Raw genomic sequence first — 20999 nt, 5'->3', positions numbered from 1 at the left:
GTTAGGGCGCGTTGGGAAACACCCCCTAGGGTGGATAAGGCACTCACACGCTTATCAAAACAAGTGGCGTTACCGTCTCCTGATACGGCCGCCCTCAAGGAGCCACTTGATAGGAAGCTGGAAAATGTCCTAAAAAGTATATACACACATACTGGTGTTATACTGCGACCAGCGATTGCCTCAGCCTGGATGTGCAGCGCTGGGGTGGCGTGGTCGGAGTCCCTGACTGAAAATATTGATACCCTTGACAGGGACAGTATTTTATTGACTATAGAGCGTTTAAAAGATGCGTTTCTATATATGCGTGATGCACAGAGGGATATTTGCACCCTGGCATCAAGAGTAAGTGCGATGTCCATTTCTGCCAGAAGATGTTTATGGACACGACAGTGGTCAGGTGATGCGGATTCCAAACGGCACATGGAAGTATTGCCGTATAAAGGGGAGGAGTTATTTGGGGTCGGTCTTTCGGACCTGGTGGCCACGGCAACAGCTGGAAAATCCACCTTTTTACCCCAACTCACCTCTCAGCAGAAAAAGACACCGTCTTTTCAGCCTCAGTCCTTTCGTCCCCATAAGGGCAAGCGGGCAAAAGGCCAGTCATATCTGCCCCGGGGTAGAGGAAAGGGAAAAAGACTGCAGCAGACAGCCTCTTCCCAGGAACAGAAGCCCTCCACCGCTTCTGCCAAGTCCTCAGCATGACGCTGGGGCCTTACAAGCGGACTCAGGTGCGGTGGGGGGTCGTCTCAAGAGTTTCAGCGCGCAGTGGGCTCACTCGCAAGTGGACCCCTGGATCCTACAGGTAGTATCCCAGGGGTACAGATTGGAATTCGAGACGTCTCCCCCTCGCAGGTTCCTGAAGTCTGCTTTACCAACGTCTCCCTCCGACAGGGAGGCAGTATTGGAAGCAATTCACAAGCTGTATTCCCAGCAGGTGATAATCAAAGTACCCCTCCTACAACAGGGAAAGGGGTATTATTCCACACTATTTGTGGTACCGAAGCCAGACGGCTCGGTGAGACCTATTCTAAATCTGAAATCTTTGAACACTTACATACAAAGGTTCAAATTCAAGATGGAGTCACTCAGAGCAGTGATGGCGAACCTGGAAGAAGGGGACTATATGGTGTCCCTGGACATCAAGGATGCTTACCTTCATGTCCCAATTTGCCCTTCTCACCAAGGGTACCTCAGGTTCGTAGTACAGAACTGTCATTATCAGTTTCAGACGCTGCCGTTTGGATTGTCCACGGCACCCCGGGTCTTTACCAAGGTAATGGCCGAAATGATGATTCTTCTTCGAAGAAAAGGCGTCTTAATTATCCCTTACTTGGACGATCTCCTGATAAGGGCAAAGTCCAGGGAACAGTTGGAGGTCGGAGTAGCACTATCTCGGGTACTGCTACAACAGCACGGGTGGATTCTAAATATTCCAAAATCGCAGCTGATCCCGACGACACGTCTGCTGTTCCTAGGGATGATTCTGGACACAGTCCAGAAAAAGGTGTTTCTCCCGGAGGAGAAAGCCAGGGAGTTATCCGAGCTAGTCAGGAACCTCCTAAAACCAGGAAAAGTGTCAGTGCATCATTGCACAAGGGTCCTGGGAAAAATGGTGGCTTCTTACGAAGCGATTCCATTTGGCAGATTTCACGCAAGAACTTTTCAGTGGTATCTGCTGGACAAATGGTCCGGATCGCATCTTCAGATGCATCAGCGGATAACCCTGTCTCCGAGGACAAGGGTGTCTCTTCTGTGGTGGCTGCAGAGTGCTCATCTACTAGAGGGCCGCAGATTCGGCATTCAGGATTGGATCCTGGTGACCACGGATGCCAGCCTGAGAGGCTGGGGAGCAGTCACACAGGGAAGAAATTTCCAGGGAACGTGGTCAAGTCTAGAGACTTCTCTCCACATAAATTTACTGGAGCTAAGGGCAATTTACAATGCTCTATGCCTAGCAAGACCTCTGTTTCAAGGTCAGCCGGTGCTGATCCAGTCGGACAACATCACGGCAGTCGCCCACGTAAACAGACAGGGCGGCACAAGAAGCAGGAGGGCAATGGCAGAAGCTGCAAGGATTCTTCGCTGGGCGGAAAATCATGTGATAGCACTGTCAGCAGTGTTCATTCCGGGAGTGGACAACTGGGAAGCAGACTTCCTCAGCAGGCACGACCTCCACCCGGGAGAGTGGGGACTTCACACGGAAGTCTTCCACATGATTGTGAACCATTGGGAAAAACCAAAGGTGGACATGATGGCGTCCCGCCTCAACAAAAAACTGGACAGATATTGCGCCAGGTCAAGGGACCCTCAGGCAATAGCTGTGGACGCTCTGGTAACACCGTGGGTGTACCAGTCAGTGTATGTGTTCCCTCCTCTTCCTCTCATACCCAAGGTACTGAGAATTATAAGACGGAGAGGAGTAAGAACTATACTCGTGGCTCCGGATTGGCCAAGGAGGACTTGGTACCCGGAACTTCAAGAGATGCTCACAGAGGACCCATGGCCTCTGCCGTTAAGAAGGGACTTGCTTCAGCAAGGACCTTGTCTGTTCCAAGACTTACCGCGGCAGCGTTTGACGGCATGGCGGTTGAACGCCGGATCCTAAGGGAAAAAGGCATTCCGGAAGAGGTCATACCTACCCTGGTCAAAGCCAGGAAGGAGGTGACCGCACAACATTATCACCGCATTTGGCGAAAATATGTTGCGTGGTGTGAGGCCAGGAAGGCCCCCACGGAGGAATTTCAACTCGGTCGATTCCTGCATTTCCTGCAAACAGGAGTGTCTATGGGCCTCAAATTGGGGTCCATTAAGGTTCAAATTTCGGCCCTGTCGATTTTCTTCCAGAAAGAATTGGCTTCAGTTCCTGAAGTCCAGACATTCGTCAAGGGAGTACTGCATATACAACCCCCTTTTGTGCCTCCTGTGGCACCGTGGGATCTCAACGTAGTTCTGGGATTCCTCAAATCACATTGGTTTGAACCGCTCAAATCTGTGGATTTGAAATATCTCACATGGAAAGTGACCATGCTGTTGGCCCTGGCCTCGGCCAGGCGAGTGTCAGAATTGGCGGCTTTGTCTCACAAAAGCCCATATCTGATTTTCCATTCGGACAGGGCAGAACTGCGGACTCGTCCCCAGTTTCTCCCTAAGGTGGTGTCAGCGTTTCACCTGAACCAACCTATTGTGGTGCCTGCGGCTACTAGGGACTTGGAGGACTCCAAGTTGCTAGACGTTGTCAGGGCCCTGAAAATATATATTTCCAGGATGGCTGGAGTCAGGAAAACTGACTCGCTGTTTATCCTGTATGCACCCAACAAGCTGGGTGCTCCTGCTTCTAAGCAGACTATTGCTCGTTGGATTTGTAGTACAATTCAGCTTGCACATTCTGTGGCAGGCCTGCCACAGCCAAAATCTGTAAATGCCCATTCCACAAGGAAGGTGGGCTCATCTTGGGCGGCTGCCCGAGGGTTCTCTGCTTTACAACTTTGGCGAGCTGCTACTTGGTCAGGGGCAAACACGTTTGCAAAATTCTACAAATTTGATACCCTGGCTGAGGAGGACCTGGAGTTCTCTCATTCGGTGCTGCAGAGTCATCCGCACTCTCCCGCCTGTTTGGGAGCTTTGGTATAATCCCCATGGTCCTGACGGAGTCCCCAGCATCCACTTAGGACATTAGAGAAAATAAGAATTTACTTACCGATAATTCTATTTCTCGTAGTCCGTAGTGGATGCTGGGCGCCCATCCCAAGTGCGGATTGTCTGCAATACTTGTACATAGTTATTGTTACAAAAATCGGGTTATTATTGTTGTGAGCCATCTTTTCAGAGGCTCCTCTGTTATCATGCTGTTAACTGGGTTCAGATCACAAGTTGTACAGTGTGATTGCTGTGGCTGGTATGAGTCTTACCCGGGATTCAAAATCTTTCCTTATTGTGTACGCTCGTCCGGGCACAGTATCCTAACTGAGGCTTGGAGGAGGGTCATAGGGGGAGGAGCCAGTGCACACCACCTAGTCCTAAAGCTTTTACTTTTGTGCCCTGTCTCCTGCGGAGCCGCTAATCCCCATGGTCCTGACGGAGTCCCCAGCATCCACTACGGACTACGAGAAATAGAATTATCGGTAAGTAAATTCTTATTTTTTTCTCCCTGCAGATCACACTGAAGACGCTGACAGGGAGCGCTGCCCTCCACATTAATCCAGCATACCTCTGCGGTACCAGGGTGTTGTGGGGGGGGAGTGAGATATTAACTGTTTAATCTATTAAGGTTATTCAGTCAGTGCTAGCAGTTTACTATATAAACTGCCTACTGGGGCGCTGTGTGGCTGGCTCCTTATACTCTGTGTCTCTCTGAAGGTACTCTGGGGGAAACTGTGACATTTTCCTGTGTGTATTTGTATAGCTCACATAAACATGTCTAAGAACTCTGTATCCTGTGCTGCAGAGTGTGTATCTTCTCCAAAAGAGTCTATTCCTTTTACTCAGGACTGTAATATTCTGTCTCAGCCTTCTGAATCCATACCCCCATGGGTGGATTCCATTAGGGGTATGATATCCCAGATTTCATCTCGGATAGCTCATAATGAGACTGAAACACATGTTTTGAAAAAGTCTGAGGTTTTGTCGTATTCAGTTCCCACTACCTCTTCAAAGACCCCAATTAATTACCCTAAGAAGCGTGCTCTTGCCCCAATAATGCAGACACGGATACCGACTCTGATACTGGGGGCGGTGATGGGGATATGCAGGGGGGAGATGCATCCCTTGCTAAAGGGGTGCAGCTTATAATTTAGGCTATTAGGGACGTTTTACACATTACTGATAAGGTACCTGAGCCTGCAGAGGAGACTTACTTTACTGATACTAAGAAATCCTCTGTTACATTCCCTGCGTCTAAGGAATTAAACGCATTATTTGAAAAATTCCGGATACCAAAAAGGGTTCTCATTGCTTTTCCTTTCTCTGAAGAGGACAGGAAAAACTGGGAAATCCCACCTGTAGTAGATGCTTCTGTGTCTAGGTTGTCTAAAAAAGTGGTTTTACTTGTCCCAGCGTCCACTGCTTTTAAAAGAGTCGGCTGACTGTAAGATTGGGACTACACTCAAATCTTTATACACAGCTACTGGCGTAGCTTTAAGGCCTACTATTGCTTGTGCGTTGATTTCTAAAGCCATAGTAAAGTGGTCAGGCACGTTACTAGAGGAATTAGACTCTCTATGGATAGAAGTGACATTGAATTGTTCTTATGTCATATACAGGACTCTGCAGGTTTCATGGTGGAGGCCATGAAGGACCTTGGCCATCTCAATGCGAGGGCATTTTCCATGGCTGTCTCGGCACGCAGGGGACTTTGGCTGCGCCAATGGTCTGCGGATGCGGAATCCAAGAAGAGTGTGGCGAACCTACCCTTCACAGGTCAGGCTCTGTTTGGTGAAGCGTTAGATGCGTGGATCTTCACGGCAACTGCGGTTAAGTCAACATTCCTTCCCTCAGCTACACCACCTGCTAGGAAATCTTATCCTACGTTTACCATGCAGTCCTTTTGGTCCGCGAAAGCTTAGAAGTCCAAACCCCCTTTCTCTTTCTTTAGAGGAGGTCTGGGGAAATACAGAAAACCTGCACCAACAGGTTCACAGGAACAGAAACCTGGTTCTGCATCCTCAAAATCCTCGGCATGACGGTGGACCTCCCAGCCTGGAGATCGGGCAGGTGGGAGCAAGATTAAGAAATTTCAGTCATGTCTGAGCGTCATCAGGTCTAGAACCCCTGGGCACAAGATCTCCCACCTCACAGATTCTTTAAATCAGGCTTACCAGTTTTGCTGACAGAAAGTGCTATCCTACAGGAAGCCATTCAAAAATTGCTAAGGTCAAATGTTATTATTCCACCTCCACTTAACAAACAAGGGTTATTACTCAAACCTGTTTGTGGTACCAAAACCGGACCGTTCGGTCAGGCAAATATTGAATCTAAAGTAATTGAACTCTTATTTGAGGGAATTCAAATTCAAGATGTAGTCTCTGAGAGCGGTGATCTCAGGTCTGGAGGAGGGGGAATTTTCTAGTATCACTGGATATCAAGGATGCGTACCTTCACATTCCGATCTGGCCGCCTCACCAGGCTTATCTAAGGTTTGCGCTGCTGGACTGTCACTATCTGTTCCAGATACTGCCGTTTGGCCTCTCCACGGCACCGAGGGTGTTCACCAAGGTCATGGCGGAGATGATCCTACTCCTCCGCAAGCAGGGGGTGAACATAATTCTTTATCTGGACGATCTGCTGATAAAAGCGTCTTCCAGGGAGAAGCTGATACAGAGCATTGCTCTCTCAACTACTCCAGGATCACTGGTGGATCCTAAATCTTCCAAAGTCGCATTTGGAGCCGACAAGGAGACTGTCCTTCCTGGGGATGATCCTTGACATGGAAGTACAGAGGGTGTTTCTGCCGGAGGAGAAAGCGTTGGTGATACAGGCAATGGTCCGGGATGTCCTGAAGCCAGACCGGGTATCGGTTCATCAGTGCATCCGCCTTATGGGAAAGATGGTTGCCTCCTACGAGGCTCTACAGTACGGAGATTTCTCTAACGTCCTAGTGGATGCTGGGACTCCGTCAGGACCATGGGGAATAGCGGGCTCCGCAGGAGACAGGGCACATCTAAATAAAGCTTTTAGGATCACATGGTGCGTACTGGCTCCTCCCCCTATGACCCTCCTCCAAGCCTCAGTTAGGTTTTTGTGCCCGTCCGAGAAGGGTGCAATCTAGGTGGCTCTCCTAAAGAGCTGCTTAGACAAAGTTTTTTTTTTAGGTTTAAATCTCAGTGAGTCCTGCTGGCAACAGGATCACTGCATCGAGGGACTTAGGGGAGAGATTTCCAACTCACCTGCGTGCAGGATGGATTGGAGTCTTAGGCTACTGGACACTTAGCTCCAGAGGGAGTCGGAACACAGGTCCTCCTGGGGTTCGTCCCGGAGCCGCGCCGCCGATCCCCCTTACAGACGCTGAAGACGGAGGTCCGGAAAGCAGGCGGCAGAAGACTCCTCAGTCTTCATGAAGGTAGCGCACAGCACTGCAGCTGTGCGCCATTGTTGCTACACGTCTCACTGATTCAGTCACGGAGGGTGCAGGGCGCTGCTGGGGGCGCCCTGGGCAGCAATATTAAATACCTTTAGTGGCAAAATAAATACATCACATATAGCCATTAAGGCTATATGTATGTATTTAACCCAGGCCAGTTTTCTTAAAACCCGGGAGAAAAGCCCGCCGGAAAAGGGGCGGGGCTTATTCTCCTCAGCACTCAGCGCCATTTTCCTGCTCAGCTCCGCTGGTGAGGAAGGCTCCCAGGACTCTCCCCTGCACTGCACTACAGAAACAGGGTAACAAAGAGAAGGGGGGCATAATTTGGCGATATTGATATATTAAAAGCGCTTATATCAAAAACAACACCTTCTAGGGTTGTTTATATATATTTATAGCGTTTTTGGTGTGTGCTGGCAAACTCTCCCTCTGTCTCCCCAAAGGGCTAAGAGGGTCCTGTCTTCGATTAGAGCATTCCCTGTGTGGCTGCTGTGTGTCGGTACGTGTGTCGACATGTATGAGGACGATGTTGGTGTGGAGGCAGAGCAATTGCCGGTAATGGTGATGTCACCCCCTAGGGAGTAGACACCGGAATGGATGGCTTTAGTTATGGAATTACGTGATAATGTTAGCACATTACAAAAGTCAGTTGACGAAATGAGACGGCCGGAAAACCAGTTAGTACCGGCTCAGGCGTCTCAGACACCGTCAGGGGCTGTAAAACGTCCCTTACCTCAGTCAGTCGACACGGGTACCGACACAGATGAATCTAGTGTCGACGGTGAAGAAACAAACGTATTTTCCGATAGGGCCACACGTTATATGATCACGGCAATGAAGGAGGCTTTGCAGATCTCTGATACTGCTGGTACCTCAAAAAGGGGTATTATGTGGGGGGTGAAAAAACTACCTGTAGCTTTTCCAGAATCAGAGGAATTGAATGACGTGTGTGACGAAGCGTGGGTTAACCCAGATAGAAAACTGCTAATTTCCAAGAAGTTATTGGCATTATACCCTTTCCCACCAGAGGTTAGGGCGCGCTGGGAAACACCCCCTAGGGTGGATAAGGCGCTCACACGTTTATCAAAGCAAGTGGCGTTGCCGTCTCCTGATACGGCCGCCCTCAAGGATCCAGCAGATAGGAGGCTGGAAACTACACTGAAGAGTATATACACACATACTGGTGTTATACTGCGACCGGCAATAGCCTCAGCCTGGATGTGCAGTGCTGGGGTAGTGTGGTTGGATTCTCTGACTGAAAATATTGATACCCTGGATAGGGACAGTATTTTATTGACTCTAGAGCAATTAAAGGATGCTTTTCTTTATATGCGAGATGCTCAGAGAGATATTTGTACTCTAGCATCAAGAGTAAGCGCGATGTCCATATCTGCCAGAAGAAGTTTATGGACGCGACAGTGGTCAGGTGATGCGGATTCCAAAAGGCATATGGAAGTATTGCCATATAAAGGAGAGGAATTATTTGGGGTCGGTCTTTCGGACCTGGTGGCCACGGCAACTGCCGGCAAATCCACTTTTTTACCTCAGACCCCCTCCCAACAGAAAAAGACACCGTCTTTTCAGCCGCAGTCCTTTCGCTCCTATAAAAACAAGCGACCAAAAGGACAGTCTTATCTGCCGCGAGGCAGAGGAAAGGGTAAGAGAGGGCAGCAAGCAGCCCCTGCCCAGGACCAGAAACCCGCCCCGGGTTCTACAAAGCCATCAGCATGACGCTGGGGCTTTACAAGCGGACTCAGGAGCGGTGGGGGGTCGACTCAAGATTTTCAGCAATCAGTGGGCTCGCTCACAAGTGGACCCGTGGATCCTGCAGATAATATCTCAGGGTTACATGTTGGAGTTCGAAAGGTCTCCCCCTCGCCGGTTCCTAAAGTCTGCTTTACCAACGTCTCCCTCAGAAAGGACGTCTGTTTTGGAAGCCATTCACAAGCTGTATTCTCAGCAGGTGATAGTCAAGGTACCCCTCCTACAACAGGGGAAGGGGTATTATTCCACACTATTTGTGGTACCGAAGCCGGACGGTTCGGTAAGACCTATTCTAAACCTGAAATCCTTGAACCTGTACATACAGAAATTCAAGTTCAAGATGGAGTCACTCAGAGCAGTGATAGCGAATCTGGAAGAAGGGGACTTCATGGTGTCCCTGGACATAAAAGATGCTTATCTGCATGTCCCAATTTACCCCTCACACCAAGGGTATCTCAGGTTCGTGATACAAGACTGTCATTATCAGTTTCAAACGCTGCCGTTTGGTTTGTCCACGGCCCCTCTGGTCTTTACCAAGGTAATGACCGAAATGATGGTTCTTCTACGAAGAAAAGGCGTATTAATTATCCCTTACTTGGACGATCTCCTGATAAGGGCAAAGTCCAGAGAACAGCTGGAAGTCGGTGTAGCACTAACCCAGGTAGTGCTTCAGCAACACGGGTGGATTCTGAATCTTCCAAAATCTCAATTGACCCCGACAACTCGTCTGCTGTTCCTGGGAATGATTCTGGACACGGTTCAGAAAAAGGTGTTTCTCCCGGAGGAGAAAGCAAGGGAGTTATCCGAACTTGTCAGGAACCTCCTAAAACCAGGAACTGTGTCAGTGCATCAATGCACAAGAGTCCTGGGAAAGATGGTGGCTTCTCACGAAGCGATTCCATTCGGCAGATTCCATGCACGGACATTTCAGTGGGATCTGCTGGACAAATGGTCCGGATCGCATCTGCACATGCATCAGCGGATAACACTGTCACCAAGAACAAGGTTGTCTCTCCTGTGGTGGTTGCAGAGTGCCCATCTGTTAGAGGGCCGCAGATTCGGCATACAGGACTGGGTCCTGGTGACTACGGATGCCAGCCTACGAGGCTGGGGAGCAGTCACACAGGGAAGAAACTTCCAGGGCGTGTGGTCAAACCTGGAGACGTCCCTTCACATAAATATACTGGAGCTAAGAGCGATCTACAATGCTCTAAGCCTGGCAAAATCGCTGCTTCAGGGTCAGCCGGTGTTGATCCAGTCGGACAACATCACGGCAGTCGCCCACGTAAACCGACAAGGCGGCACGAGAAGCAGAAGAGCAATGACAGAAGCTGCAAGGATTCTGCGCTGGGCGGAGAATCATGTCATAGCACTGTCAGCAGTGTTCATCCCGGGAGTGGACAACTGGGAAGCAGACTTCCTCAGCAGACACGACCTTCACCCGGGAGAGTGGGGACTTCATCCAGAAGTCTTCCACATGATTGTGAACCGTTGGGAAAAACCAAAGGTGGACATGATGGCGTCTCGCCTCAACAAAAAATTGGACAGATATTGCGCCAGGTTAAGAGACCCTCAGGCAATAGCTGTGGACGCTCTGGTAACACCGTGGGTGTGCCAGTCAGTGTATGTGTTCCCTCCTCTGCCTCTCATACCAAAGGTACTGAGAATTATACGGAAAAGAGGAGTAAGAACAATACTGGTGGCTCCGGACTGGCCAAGAAGAACTTGGTATCCGGAACTTCAAGAGATGCTCACGGAGGATCCGTGGCTTCTACCTCTAAGAAGGGATCTGCTTCAGCAGGGACCTTGTATGTTCCAAGACTTACCGCGTCTGCGTTTGACGGCATGGCGGTTGAACGCCGGATTCTAAAAGAAAAGGGCATTCCAGAGGAAGTTATTCCAACCTTGATTAAGGCTAGGAAGGAAGTGACTGTACAACATTATCACCGCATTTGGCGGAAATATGTTGCGTGGTGTGAGGCCAAGAAGGCTCCAACGGAAGAATTTCAATTGGGTCGATTCTTACATTTCCTGCAAGCAGGATTGTCTATGGGCCTAAAATTGGGGTCCGTTAAAGTTCAAATTTCGGCCTTATCAATCTTCTTCCAGAAGGAATTGGCATCAGTGCCTGAAGTACAAACTTTTGTCAAAGGTGTACTACATATACAACCCCCAATAGTGCCTCCAGTGGCACCGTGGGATTTGAACGTAGTTTTGAATTTTCTCAAATCTCATTGGTTTGAGCCTCTAAAATCGGTAGATTTAAAATACCTTACATGGAAGGTAACCATGCTATTGGCCCTGGCTTCAGCCAGGAGAGTTTCAGAGTTGGCGGCTTTATCATACAAAAGCCCATATCTGATTTTCCATTCGGACAGGGCAGAACTGCGGACACGTCCTCATTTTCTCCCTAAGGTGGTTTCGGCTTTTCACTTGAACCAGCCTATTGTGGTGCCTGCGGCTACTAGCGACTTGGAGGACTCCAAGTTACTGGACGTTGTCAGAGCATTAAAAATATATATTTCAAGGACAGCTGGAGTCAGAAAATCTGACTCGTTGTTTATATTGTATGCACCCAACAAGATGGGTGCTCCTGCGTCTAAGCAGACGATTGCACGTTGGATCTGTAGTACAATCCAACTTGCACATTCTGTGGCAGGCCTGCCACAGCCTAAATCTGTAAAGGCCCACTCCACAAGGAAAGTGGGCTCATCTTGGGCGGCTGCCCGAGGGGTCTCGGCATTACAACTTTGCCGAGCAGCTACGTGGTCAGGGGAGAACACGTTTGTAAAATTTTACAAATTTGATACTCTGGCTAAGGAGGACCTGGAGTTCTCTCATTCGGTGCTGCAGAGTCATCCGCACTCTCCCGCCCGTTTGGGAGCTTTGGTATAATCCCCATGATCCTGGCGGAGTCCCAGCATCCACTAGGACGTTAGAGAAAATAAGAATTTACTTACCGATGATTCTATTTCTCATAGTCCGTAGTGGATGCTGGGCGCCCATCCCAAGTGCGGATTGTCTGCAATACTTGTACATAGTTATTGTTACAAAGATCGGGTTATTACTATTGTTGTGAGCCATCTTTTCAGAGGCTACTTCGTTTTTTGTTATCATACTGTTAACTGGGTTCAGATCACAAGTTGTACGGTGTGATTGGTGTGGCTGGTATGAGTCTTACCCGGGATTCAAGATCCTTCCTTATTGTGTACGCTCGTCCGGGCACAGTACCTAACTGAGGCTTGGAGGAGGGTCATAGGGGGAGGAGCCAGTACGCACCATGTGATCCTAAAAGCTTTATTTAGATGTGCCCTGTCTCCTGCGGAGCCCGCTATTCCCCATGGTCCTGACGGAGTCCCAGCATCCACTACGGACTATGAGAAATAGAATTATCGGTAAGTAAATTCTTATTTTAATGCACGGTCTTTCCAACTGGATCTCCTGGACAAATGGTCGAGATCTCATCTTAACATGCACCAGAGGATACGTCTGTCACCAAAAGCCAGAATATCGCTCCTCTGGTGGTTGCAAACTTCTCACCTACTAGAGGGCCGCAGGTTCGGGATTCAGAATTGGATCCTCCTAACCACGGATGCAAGTCTCAGGGGTTGCGGAGCAGTCACCCAAGGGGAAAACTTCCAAGGAAGGTGGTCAAGTCTGGAATCCATCCTTCCGGTAGACATTTTGGAACTAAGGGCCGCGTACAACGGTCCTCTGCAAGCTGCACATCTTCTGAAAGATCAGGCCATTCAAGTTCAGTCGGACAATGTAACGACAGTGGCCTACATAAACCGACATGGCGGAACAAAGAGCAGTGCTGCAATGTCGGAGGTAACAAAAATCATCCTCTGGGCGGAAAAGCACGCAGTAGCGCTGTCGGCAGTCTTCATTCCAGGAGTGGACAACTGGGAAGCGGACTTCCTCAGCAGACGCAATCTCCATCCGGGAGAGTGGGGCCTCCACCCAGAGGTGTTCGCAGAGGTGATAAGTCATTGGGGAGTAGCTCAAATAGACATGATGACCTCCCGTCTGAACAAGAAGCTTTGGAGGTACCATTCCAGGTCGAGGGACCCACAGGCAGTGGCGATAGACGCCCTGGTAACTCCGTAGGTGTTCAAGTCAGTGTATGTGTTCCCTCTACTTCCACTCATCCCAAGGATCCTCAAACTAATAAAGAACAAGAGTTCAGGCGATCCTCATTGCTCCGGACTGGCCAAGACGGGCTTGGTACGCGGATTTTCTGGAGTTACTGTTGGAAGATCCGAGGCCTCTTCCTCTTCGAGAGGACCTTCTGCAACAGGGGCCATTTGCTTATCAAGACTTGCTACGTTTGATGGCATGGAGGTTGAACGCCAGATCTTAGCTCGGAAGGGCATTCCGAACAAGGTTATTCCTACCCTGATACAGGCTAAGAAAGGAGTAACGTCTAAGCATTACCATCGAATTTGGAAAAAGTATGTGTCTTGGTGTGAATCCAAGAAGTTTCATATGGTGGAGTTTCATCTATGGCGGTTTCTCCTCTTTCTGCAAGCAGGTGTGGATTTGGGCCTGAGGTTGGGCTCCATAAAAGTCCAGATTTCGGCCTTGTCCATTTTCTTCCAGAAACAATTGGCTGCCCTCCCTGAGGTTCAGACGTTCTTGAAAGGGGTTCTGTACATTCAGCCTTTGTGTCTCCTACGGCACCTTGGGATCTTAATGTGGTGCTGCTGTTCCGGCAATTGGATTGGTTCGAACCTTTTACAGGAGGTTGATGTCAAGTTCCTTACTTGGAAGGCGGTCACACTGTTGGCATTAGCATCTGCTAGACGTGTGTCGGAATTGGGGGTGTTGTCCTACAAGATCCCCTACTTGATTTTCAATGAAGATAGAGCGGAGCTCAGGAAGCGTCAGCAATTTCTTCCAAAGGTTGTCTGCTTTTGATATCAACCACCTATTGTGGTTCCAGTGGCTACTGACTCCTCAATTACTTCAAAATCCTTGAATGTGGTAAGGGCTTTGAAGATTTATGTGAAGAGAATTTCTCGTCACAGAAAGTCGGACGCTCTGTTTGTCCTTTTATGATCCCCACAAAGTTGGGTGGCCTGCTTCTAAGCAGACTATTTCTCGCTGGATCAGGTGTACTATCCAGCATGCTTATTCTACGGCAGGTTTGCCGTGTCCAAAATCTGTTAAGGCCCACTCTACTCGTAAAGTAGGTTCTTCCTGGGCGGCTGCCCGGGGTGTCTTGGCTTTACAACTTTGCCGAGCAGCAACTTGGTCAGGGTCGAACACGTTTGGTAAGTTCTACAAGTTCGATACTTTGGCCTCTGAGGACCTAAAGTTTGGTCAATCTGTTCTGCATTATACTCGGCACTCTCCCTCCCATACTGGGTGCTTTGGTACATCCCCATGGTACTAATGTGATCCCCAGCATCCTCTAGGACGTAAGAGAAAATAGGATTTTAATTACCTACCGGTAAATACTTTTTCTCATAGTCCGTAGTGGATGCTAGGCGCGCCCGCCCAGCGCTTCATTTTCCTGCAGTTCTTACTTGGTTAAGTACTGCATTGTTACTTGTTTAAGTACTGTTGTTCAGCCATTGACTTGTTTCAAGCTGGTTGGCTTGGATTTCTGTTGTGTGAGCTGGTGTGAATCTTGCCACTATCTGTGTATTTCCTTCTCTCGAAGTATGTCCGTCTCCTCGGGCACAGTTTCTATCCTGAGTCTGGTAGGAGGGGCATAGAGGGAGGAGCCAGCCCACACTATTAACTTCTTAAAGTGCCCATGGCTCACAAGGAACCTGTCTATACCCCATGGTACTAATGTGGACCCCAGCATCCTCTATGGACTGTGAGAAAAGGATTTACTGGTAGGTAATGAAAATCCTATTTAAACAAATCTACTTGTTGATACATTGTTTTTATTTTGGTTTTCTGTGGCAACCTATTTCATGAAGTCATAGGAGGACATGTACTGTATAAATTGTGGATATATAGAGGGAAACCTATTTCTATTCGTAGTAAATTGTGAAATGTTGACATTCTGCATGGACCGGCAGTGGTTATTGTTAGGCCTTAGTGGGATGGTTAGGCTGTGGGAGGGGAGGTTGGGGGGTGGGGGAGTGGTGATGGTGTACTCACTAGAATTATATTGGTATTTGCCATATCGGAACGATAAATCTTCTAATCATCTAGTGTGTGCGCAGAATTGCGTGCTCCCGCGAGTCGCATGCAACATAATCTGATTGGCTGTACTGCATGGTCAATCAGACGATACCATATGCCGTTCAGTGTAATGAAGGACTGAACAAGGTACCGTTCTGTGTTCATTACATCGTGCAGTGTGTACAGACAATCTCGCATGGTCTAGGCTGAAGGGGGTTCTGCCCGACCATTGGTACGATTGGGTGTCATTCTGGTGTGTACCTGCTCTTAGGCACTAGTGGGACGGTTATTGTTGGGCTCCGAAAGGGGGGGGGGGGGGGGGGTTAGGATTGGGTTATGGTTGGGCTATGAGAGGCGAGGTTAGGATTAGGCACTAGGGAGTGGGTTATGGTTGGGCTATGGTAGTGAAAGTTAGTATTAGTCACTAGGGGGTGGGTTAGGCTACGGGTAGGGAGGGTACGGTTAGTCATACTGCCTGAAGTGCCATTAGATCTGCTGTAACTTGTCGTCAAGTGACCACCAGACTCGTAAGATATTATTTGCGTTGCTGGACCATGCAAGTAACCACTAGAACACCTAGTACATTTTGCTGACAATTTTTGTAGTGTTGACATGATGAATGTTTACAAATTATTCTACACATAATCCCAGGACTGAAAAGCAGTTACATGTATTTGGTAAAGAATGCAGGAGAATGTGTACAAGCTAATTATTCATCAGAAGATGGGAACCCCCCCTTATATCTAGGCTGGAGCATATGTCTTACAGAAACCTCTATTAGAGCTGGTATAGCATCTGGGAAAGTTTGGATGGAAGTGGCTAGAGTAGACTGCAAAAGTAACTGCTCTTCAGCTTGTCTCATTAAGTCTGACCTAGTCTCTTACTGCATTGAGAGTTTGACCTACTTTGTTATCTTGTTTGGTGTAATATAACCTTTGTTGTTATTCTATTCCAGGTTTGTGAACATAATCACAGAACCAAAGCAGAAAACCTTTGCCATTCCTTTGAGACGTCTGGCTAATGAGGCAAGTGACCAATACAGACCAGTTTCAGAACCTAATGCAAGCACAAACTGTGGTAGAGCAAAGAACAAGTGAAGCGGTCATTAATTTATAGCATACTCTTTGTATTACTTCAGTTGTATTTTTACTGTATAGGTTGTTTTGATTCATACATGGGGATAGTGCAGGTGAGATCAGTGGCTCAGCTTTTTGTTTTAACTTTGGTCCCATTTGGACAATGTCCTAAAGATGTGGGAGACGATTGAGTGTAATAATATGGAGAGATGATGCTTTTATTTTTTGGTTTGTCTGGATTGGTAAATCAGGTTAACTAACTAACTGGATTTTAATGTTTTGGGGTATAAATGTTTTTAAACCAAAATAAACTAAATAGTCCGGGCTAGATATTCTGCCTGTAAGGGGCAGATTAGTGCACAGGAGCCCTGTTTTTTGCAGAAAGCAGATTCTCCTCACAGCCTATAAAGATGCAAACAGCATCTGACTACTGTAACTGGTAGGTAAATGAGCAAAGTCAGCATGTAGTGCATTGGGTCTGCCTCTAATAATGTTTAAAACCATTAATATTGGTAAAAGAAGAAAGCCCAGTATTTCTCCTGCAGGGTCCACAGTTTATCCACAGGATAACATTGGGATCTGAGGGAGCGTCAGCGGAATGGCACCAACCGATCAAAAGCTTTTGGTCTCCCAGAATGCAACGGGCCAGTCTCCTATATCCCCGCCTCCTGACTCATTCAATTCAGTTTTTTTTTTTATTGGTGTGGCAGGAGCCGCACAATGGTCATGGGCCTGCTGTTTTTTTGCAGCCATAAGCTTTTTATTTTATTTTTCTCTTACGTCCTAGAGGATGCTGGGGACTTCGTAAGGACCGTGGGGAATAGACTGGCTCCACAGGAGGCATGGGCACTAAAAAGAACTTTAGGTATGGGTGTGCACTGGCTCCTCCCTCTATGCCCCTCCTCCAGACCTCAGTTTAATACTGTGCCCAGAGGAGACTGGGTGCACTACAGGGAGCTCTCCTGAGCTTCCTGAAAAGAAAGTATTTTGTTAGGTTTTTTATTTTCAGGGAGACCTGCTGGCAACAGACTCCCTGCATCGTGGGACTGAGGAGATAGAAGCAGACCTACTTAAATGCTAGGTTCTGCTTTTTAGGCTACTGGACACCATTAGCTCCAGAGGGAGTCAGAACGCAGGTCTCCCCTAGCGGTTCGTCCCGGAGCCGCGCCGTCGTCCTCCTCGCAGAGCCGGAAGATAGAAGCCGGGTGAGTATAGGAAGGCAGAAGACTTCAGATCTTCACTGAGGTAACGCTGCGCGCCATTGCTCCCACACAGAACACACACAGCGCACACTGTTGGGTACAGGGCGGGGGGGGCGGGCGGGCTTCCTGGGCAGCAATGTATTCCTCTAGGACTGGCTGTAAGTAAATATACACTTATTTGTGTGTTTTGGTATCCCCGCCAGTTTGTTCAAAGAGCAGGACCGAAGCCCGCCACCGAGGGGCGGGGCTTCTCCCTCAGCACTCACCAGCGCCATTTTCTCCACAAGCACACGCTGAGAAGCTGGTTTCCCGGACTCTCCCCTGCTGATCACCGGTGACAGAAGGTTTTAAAGTTGGGGGGGGGGGCACATAATTTGGCGCAGTGAATATACAAATAGCGCTGTATCTGGGTAATTTTTTTTTGTCCAGGGTTATCGGCGCTGGGTGTGTGCTGGCATACTCTCTCTGTTTCTCCAAAGGGCCTTGTGGGGAAACGGTCTCCAAATAGTCTTCCCTGAGTGTGTGGTGTGTCAGTACGTGCGTGTCGGCATGTCTGAAGCAGAAGACTCTCCTAGGGATGAGGTGGAGCGCATGAGTGTGGTGTCTCCGTCGGCAACGCCGACACATGACTGGATGGAAATGTGGAATATTTTAAATGCAAATGTGAATTTATTGCACAAACGTTTGGACAAAGCAGAGTCCAGGGACAGTACAGAGGGTCATACCCTGCCTTTCCCTATGTCACACGGGCCTTCGGGGTCTCAAAAACGCCCACTTTCTCCGGTAGTTGACACTGATATCGACACAGATTCTGAATCCAGTATCGATTATGATGATGCGAGGTTGCAGCCAAAATTGGCAAAGAGTATTCATTATATGATTATTGCTATAAAGGATGTGCTGCATATTATAGATGACCCTGCGATGCCTAATCCAAAAATCCACATGTTTAAAGAAAAGAAGCCTGAGGTTACTTTTCCACCTTCTTTTGAATTAAATTAGTTATTTGAAAGTGCTTGGGAAACTCCAGACAAGAAACTGCAGATTCCCAAAAGGATTCTTAGGGCGTATCCTTTCCCGATCAAGGACAGGATACTGTGGGAATCCTCCCAAAGGGTGGACAAGGCGTTGACGCGCCTTTCCAAAAAGGTGGCGCTGCCGTCTCAGGATACCGCTGCCCTCAGGGGTCCAGCGGATCGCAAGCGGGAAACTACCTTGAAGTCAATTTACACTCATACCGGTACCTTACTCAGACCGGCAATAGCGTCGGCCTGGGTTTGTAGCGCTGTTATAGCGTGGACCGATACCTTATCTACTGATATGGATACAATGGATTAGGAAACTATTTTATTGACCCTGGGCCATATTAAGGATGTGGTCCTTTTATATGAGAGAGGCTCAGAGGGATGTAGGCATACTGGGGTCCAGAGCGAAGGCTATGGCGATTTCTGCCAGGCGAGCACTGTGGACCCGACAGTGGACGGGTGATGCCGATTCAAAACGGCATATGGAGATTTTACCTTACAAGGGTGAGGAATTGTTTGGGGAAGGTCTCGCAGACCTGGTTTCCACGGCTACTGCAGGCAAATCAACTTTTTTACCTTATATTTCCTCACAGCCTAAGAAAGTGCCACATTATCAGATGCAGTCCTTTCGGTCGCATAAATCCAAGAGACCTCGGGGATCTTCCTTTCGTGCCAGAGGTAAGGGCAAGGGGAAAAAGCTGCCAACTACAGCCAGTTCCCAGGAACAAAGGTCCTCCCCGGCTTCTACTAAATCCACTGCATGACGCAGGGGCTCCGCGGGAGGAGTCCGCTCCTGTGGGGGCACGTCTTCGTCTGTTCAGCCAGGTCTGGGTTCACTCTCAGGTGGATCCCTGGGCAATAGACATTGTTTCCCAGGGGTACAAGCTGGAATTCCAAAAGGTGCCTCCTCGCCGGTTTTTCAAATCGGCACTGCCGACTTCTTCCCCAGAGAGGGAGGTAGTTCTGGCAGCAATTCAAAAGTTGTGCCTTCAACAAGTGGTGGTCAAAGTTCCCCCCCGCTTCAGCAGGGGATGGGCTATTACTCAACCCTGTTTGTGGTCCCGAAACCGGACGGTTCGGTCAGACCCATTCTGAATTTAAAATCCTTAAACCTATACTTGAAGAGGTTCAAGTTCAAGATGGAATCGCTCAGAGCGGTCATCGCAAGTCTGGAGGGGGGAGATTATATGGTGTCCCTGGACATAAAGGATGCATACCTTCATGTCCCCATTTATCAACCTCATCAGGCGTTCCTGAGATTTGTGGTGCAGGATTGTCATTAACAATTTCAGACGTTGCCGTTTGGGCTTTCCACGGCCCCGAGGATTTTTACCAAATTAATGGCAGAGATGATGGTGCTCCTGCGCAAGCACGGTGTCACAATTATCCCATACTTGGACGATCTCCTGATAAAAGCGTGACAGCGTATCACTCTCCATGAGGGTGTTGCAACAACACTGTTGGATCCTAAACCTACTAAAGTCACAGTTGGTTCCAACGACCCGATTGCCTTTGCTTAGGCATGATTCTGGACACGGAACAAAAAGAGGGTTTTTCTTCCAAAAGAAAAGGCCCAGGAACTTCAGAGCTTGGTCAATGACCTGTTGAAGCCAGACAGGGTGTCGGTACATCACTGCACTCGAGTGCTGGGAAAAATGGTGGCGTCTTACGAGGCCATTCCATTCGGCAGGTTCCATGCCAGGACTTTTCAGTGGGACCTTCTGGACAAGTGGTCCGGGTCACATCTACAGATTCATCAGATGATCCGCCTGTCCCCCAGGGCCAGGGTGTCTCTCCTGTGGTGGCTGCAGAGTACTCACCTTCTAGAGGGTCGCAGGTTCGGCATCCAGGACTGGGTTCTGGTGACCACGGACGTGAGCCTCCGAGGATGGGGAGCAGTCACACAGGGAAGAAACTTCCAAGGTCTGTGGTCAAGCCAGGAGGCTTGTCTACACATCAACATTCTGGAATTAAGGGCCATATACAACGGCCTTCGTCAGGCGCAGACCTTACTTCAAGGTCTACCGGTTCTGATTCAGTCAGACAACATCACAGCAGTGGCTCATGTAAACCGCCAAGGCGGCACAAGGAGCAGAGTGGCAATGGCAGAAGCCTCAAAGATTCTTCGAGGGGCGGAGAGTCATGTAAGCGCTCTGACAGCAGTCTTTATTCCGGGAGTGAACAACTGGGAAGCAGACTTCCTCAGCAGACACGATTTGCATCCAGGAGAGTGGGGACTTCATCAGGAAGTCTTCGCAGAGATTGCAAGTCAGTGGGGACTGCCTCAAATAGACATGATGGCTACACGTCTCAAAAAGAAACTCCCGATATATTGCGCCAGGTCAAGGGACCCTCAGGCGGTTGCAGTAGACGCACTGGTGACACTGTGGGTGTTTCAGTCGGTCTATGTGTTCCCTCCTCTTCCTCTCATCTCAAAAATACTGAGAATCATAAGACGAAGAGGGGTTCAGGCAATTCTCATTGTTCCAGATTGGTCTCGAAGGGCCTGGTATCCGGATCTGCAGGAAATGCTCACAGAAGATCCGTGGCCTCTTCCTCTCAGGGAAGACCTGTTACAACAAGGGCCCTGTTTGTTCCAGGACTTAACGCGACTGCGTTTGACGGCATGGTGGTTGAACGCAGGATCCTAGCGGAGAAGGGCATTCCGGAGGAGGTCATTCCTACTCTGATTAAGGCTAGGAAGGAGGTGACA

The 20999-nt window shown here is 48.8% G+C and overlaps 1 protein-coding gene across 1 annotated transcript in view; it reads left to right on the top strand.

The window, feature by feature from the left end:
* The window catches only part of LAS1L (LAS1 like ribosome biogenesis factor), a 201059-nt gene that overhangs the window by 29764 nt on the left and 150296 nt on the right, over positions 1-20999 (top strand). Inside the window, exon 3 of the mRNA XM_063937222.1 lies at positions 15939-16008. Within this exon, the coding sequence (XP_063793292.1) occupies positions 15939-16008 (70 nt within the window). The remainder of the gene's footprint in view (positions 1-15938; positions 16009-20999) is intronic.

The sequence above is a fragment of the Pseudophryne corroboree genome, chromosome 8 (assembly GCF_028390025.1).
Source record: "Pseudophryne corroboree isolate aPseCor3 chromosome 8, aPseCor3.hap2, whole genome shotgun sequence".
Lineage (NCBI taxonomy): Eukaryota > Metazoa > Chordata > Amphibia > Anura > Myobatrachidae > Pseudophryne > Pseudophryne corroboree.
The sequence above is the reverse complement of the archived record's forward strand: the minus strand, read 5'-3'. Positions and strand labels throughout refer to the sequence as shown.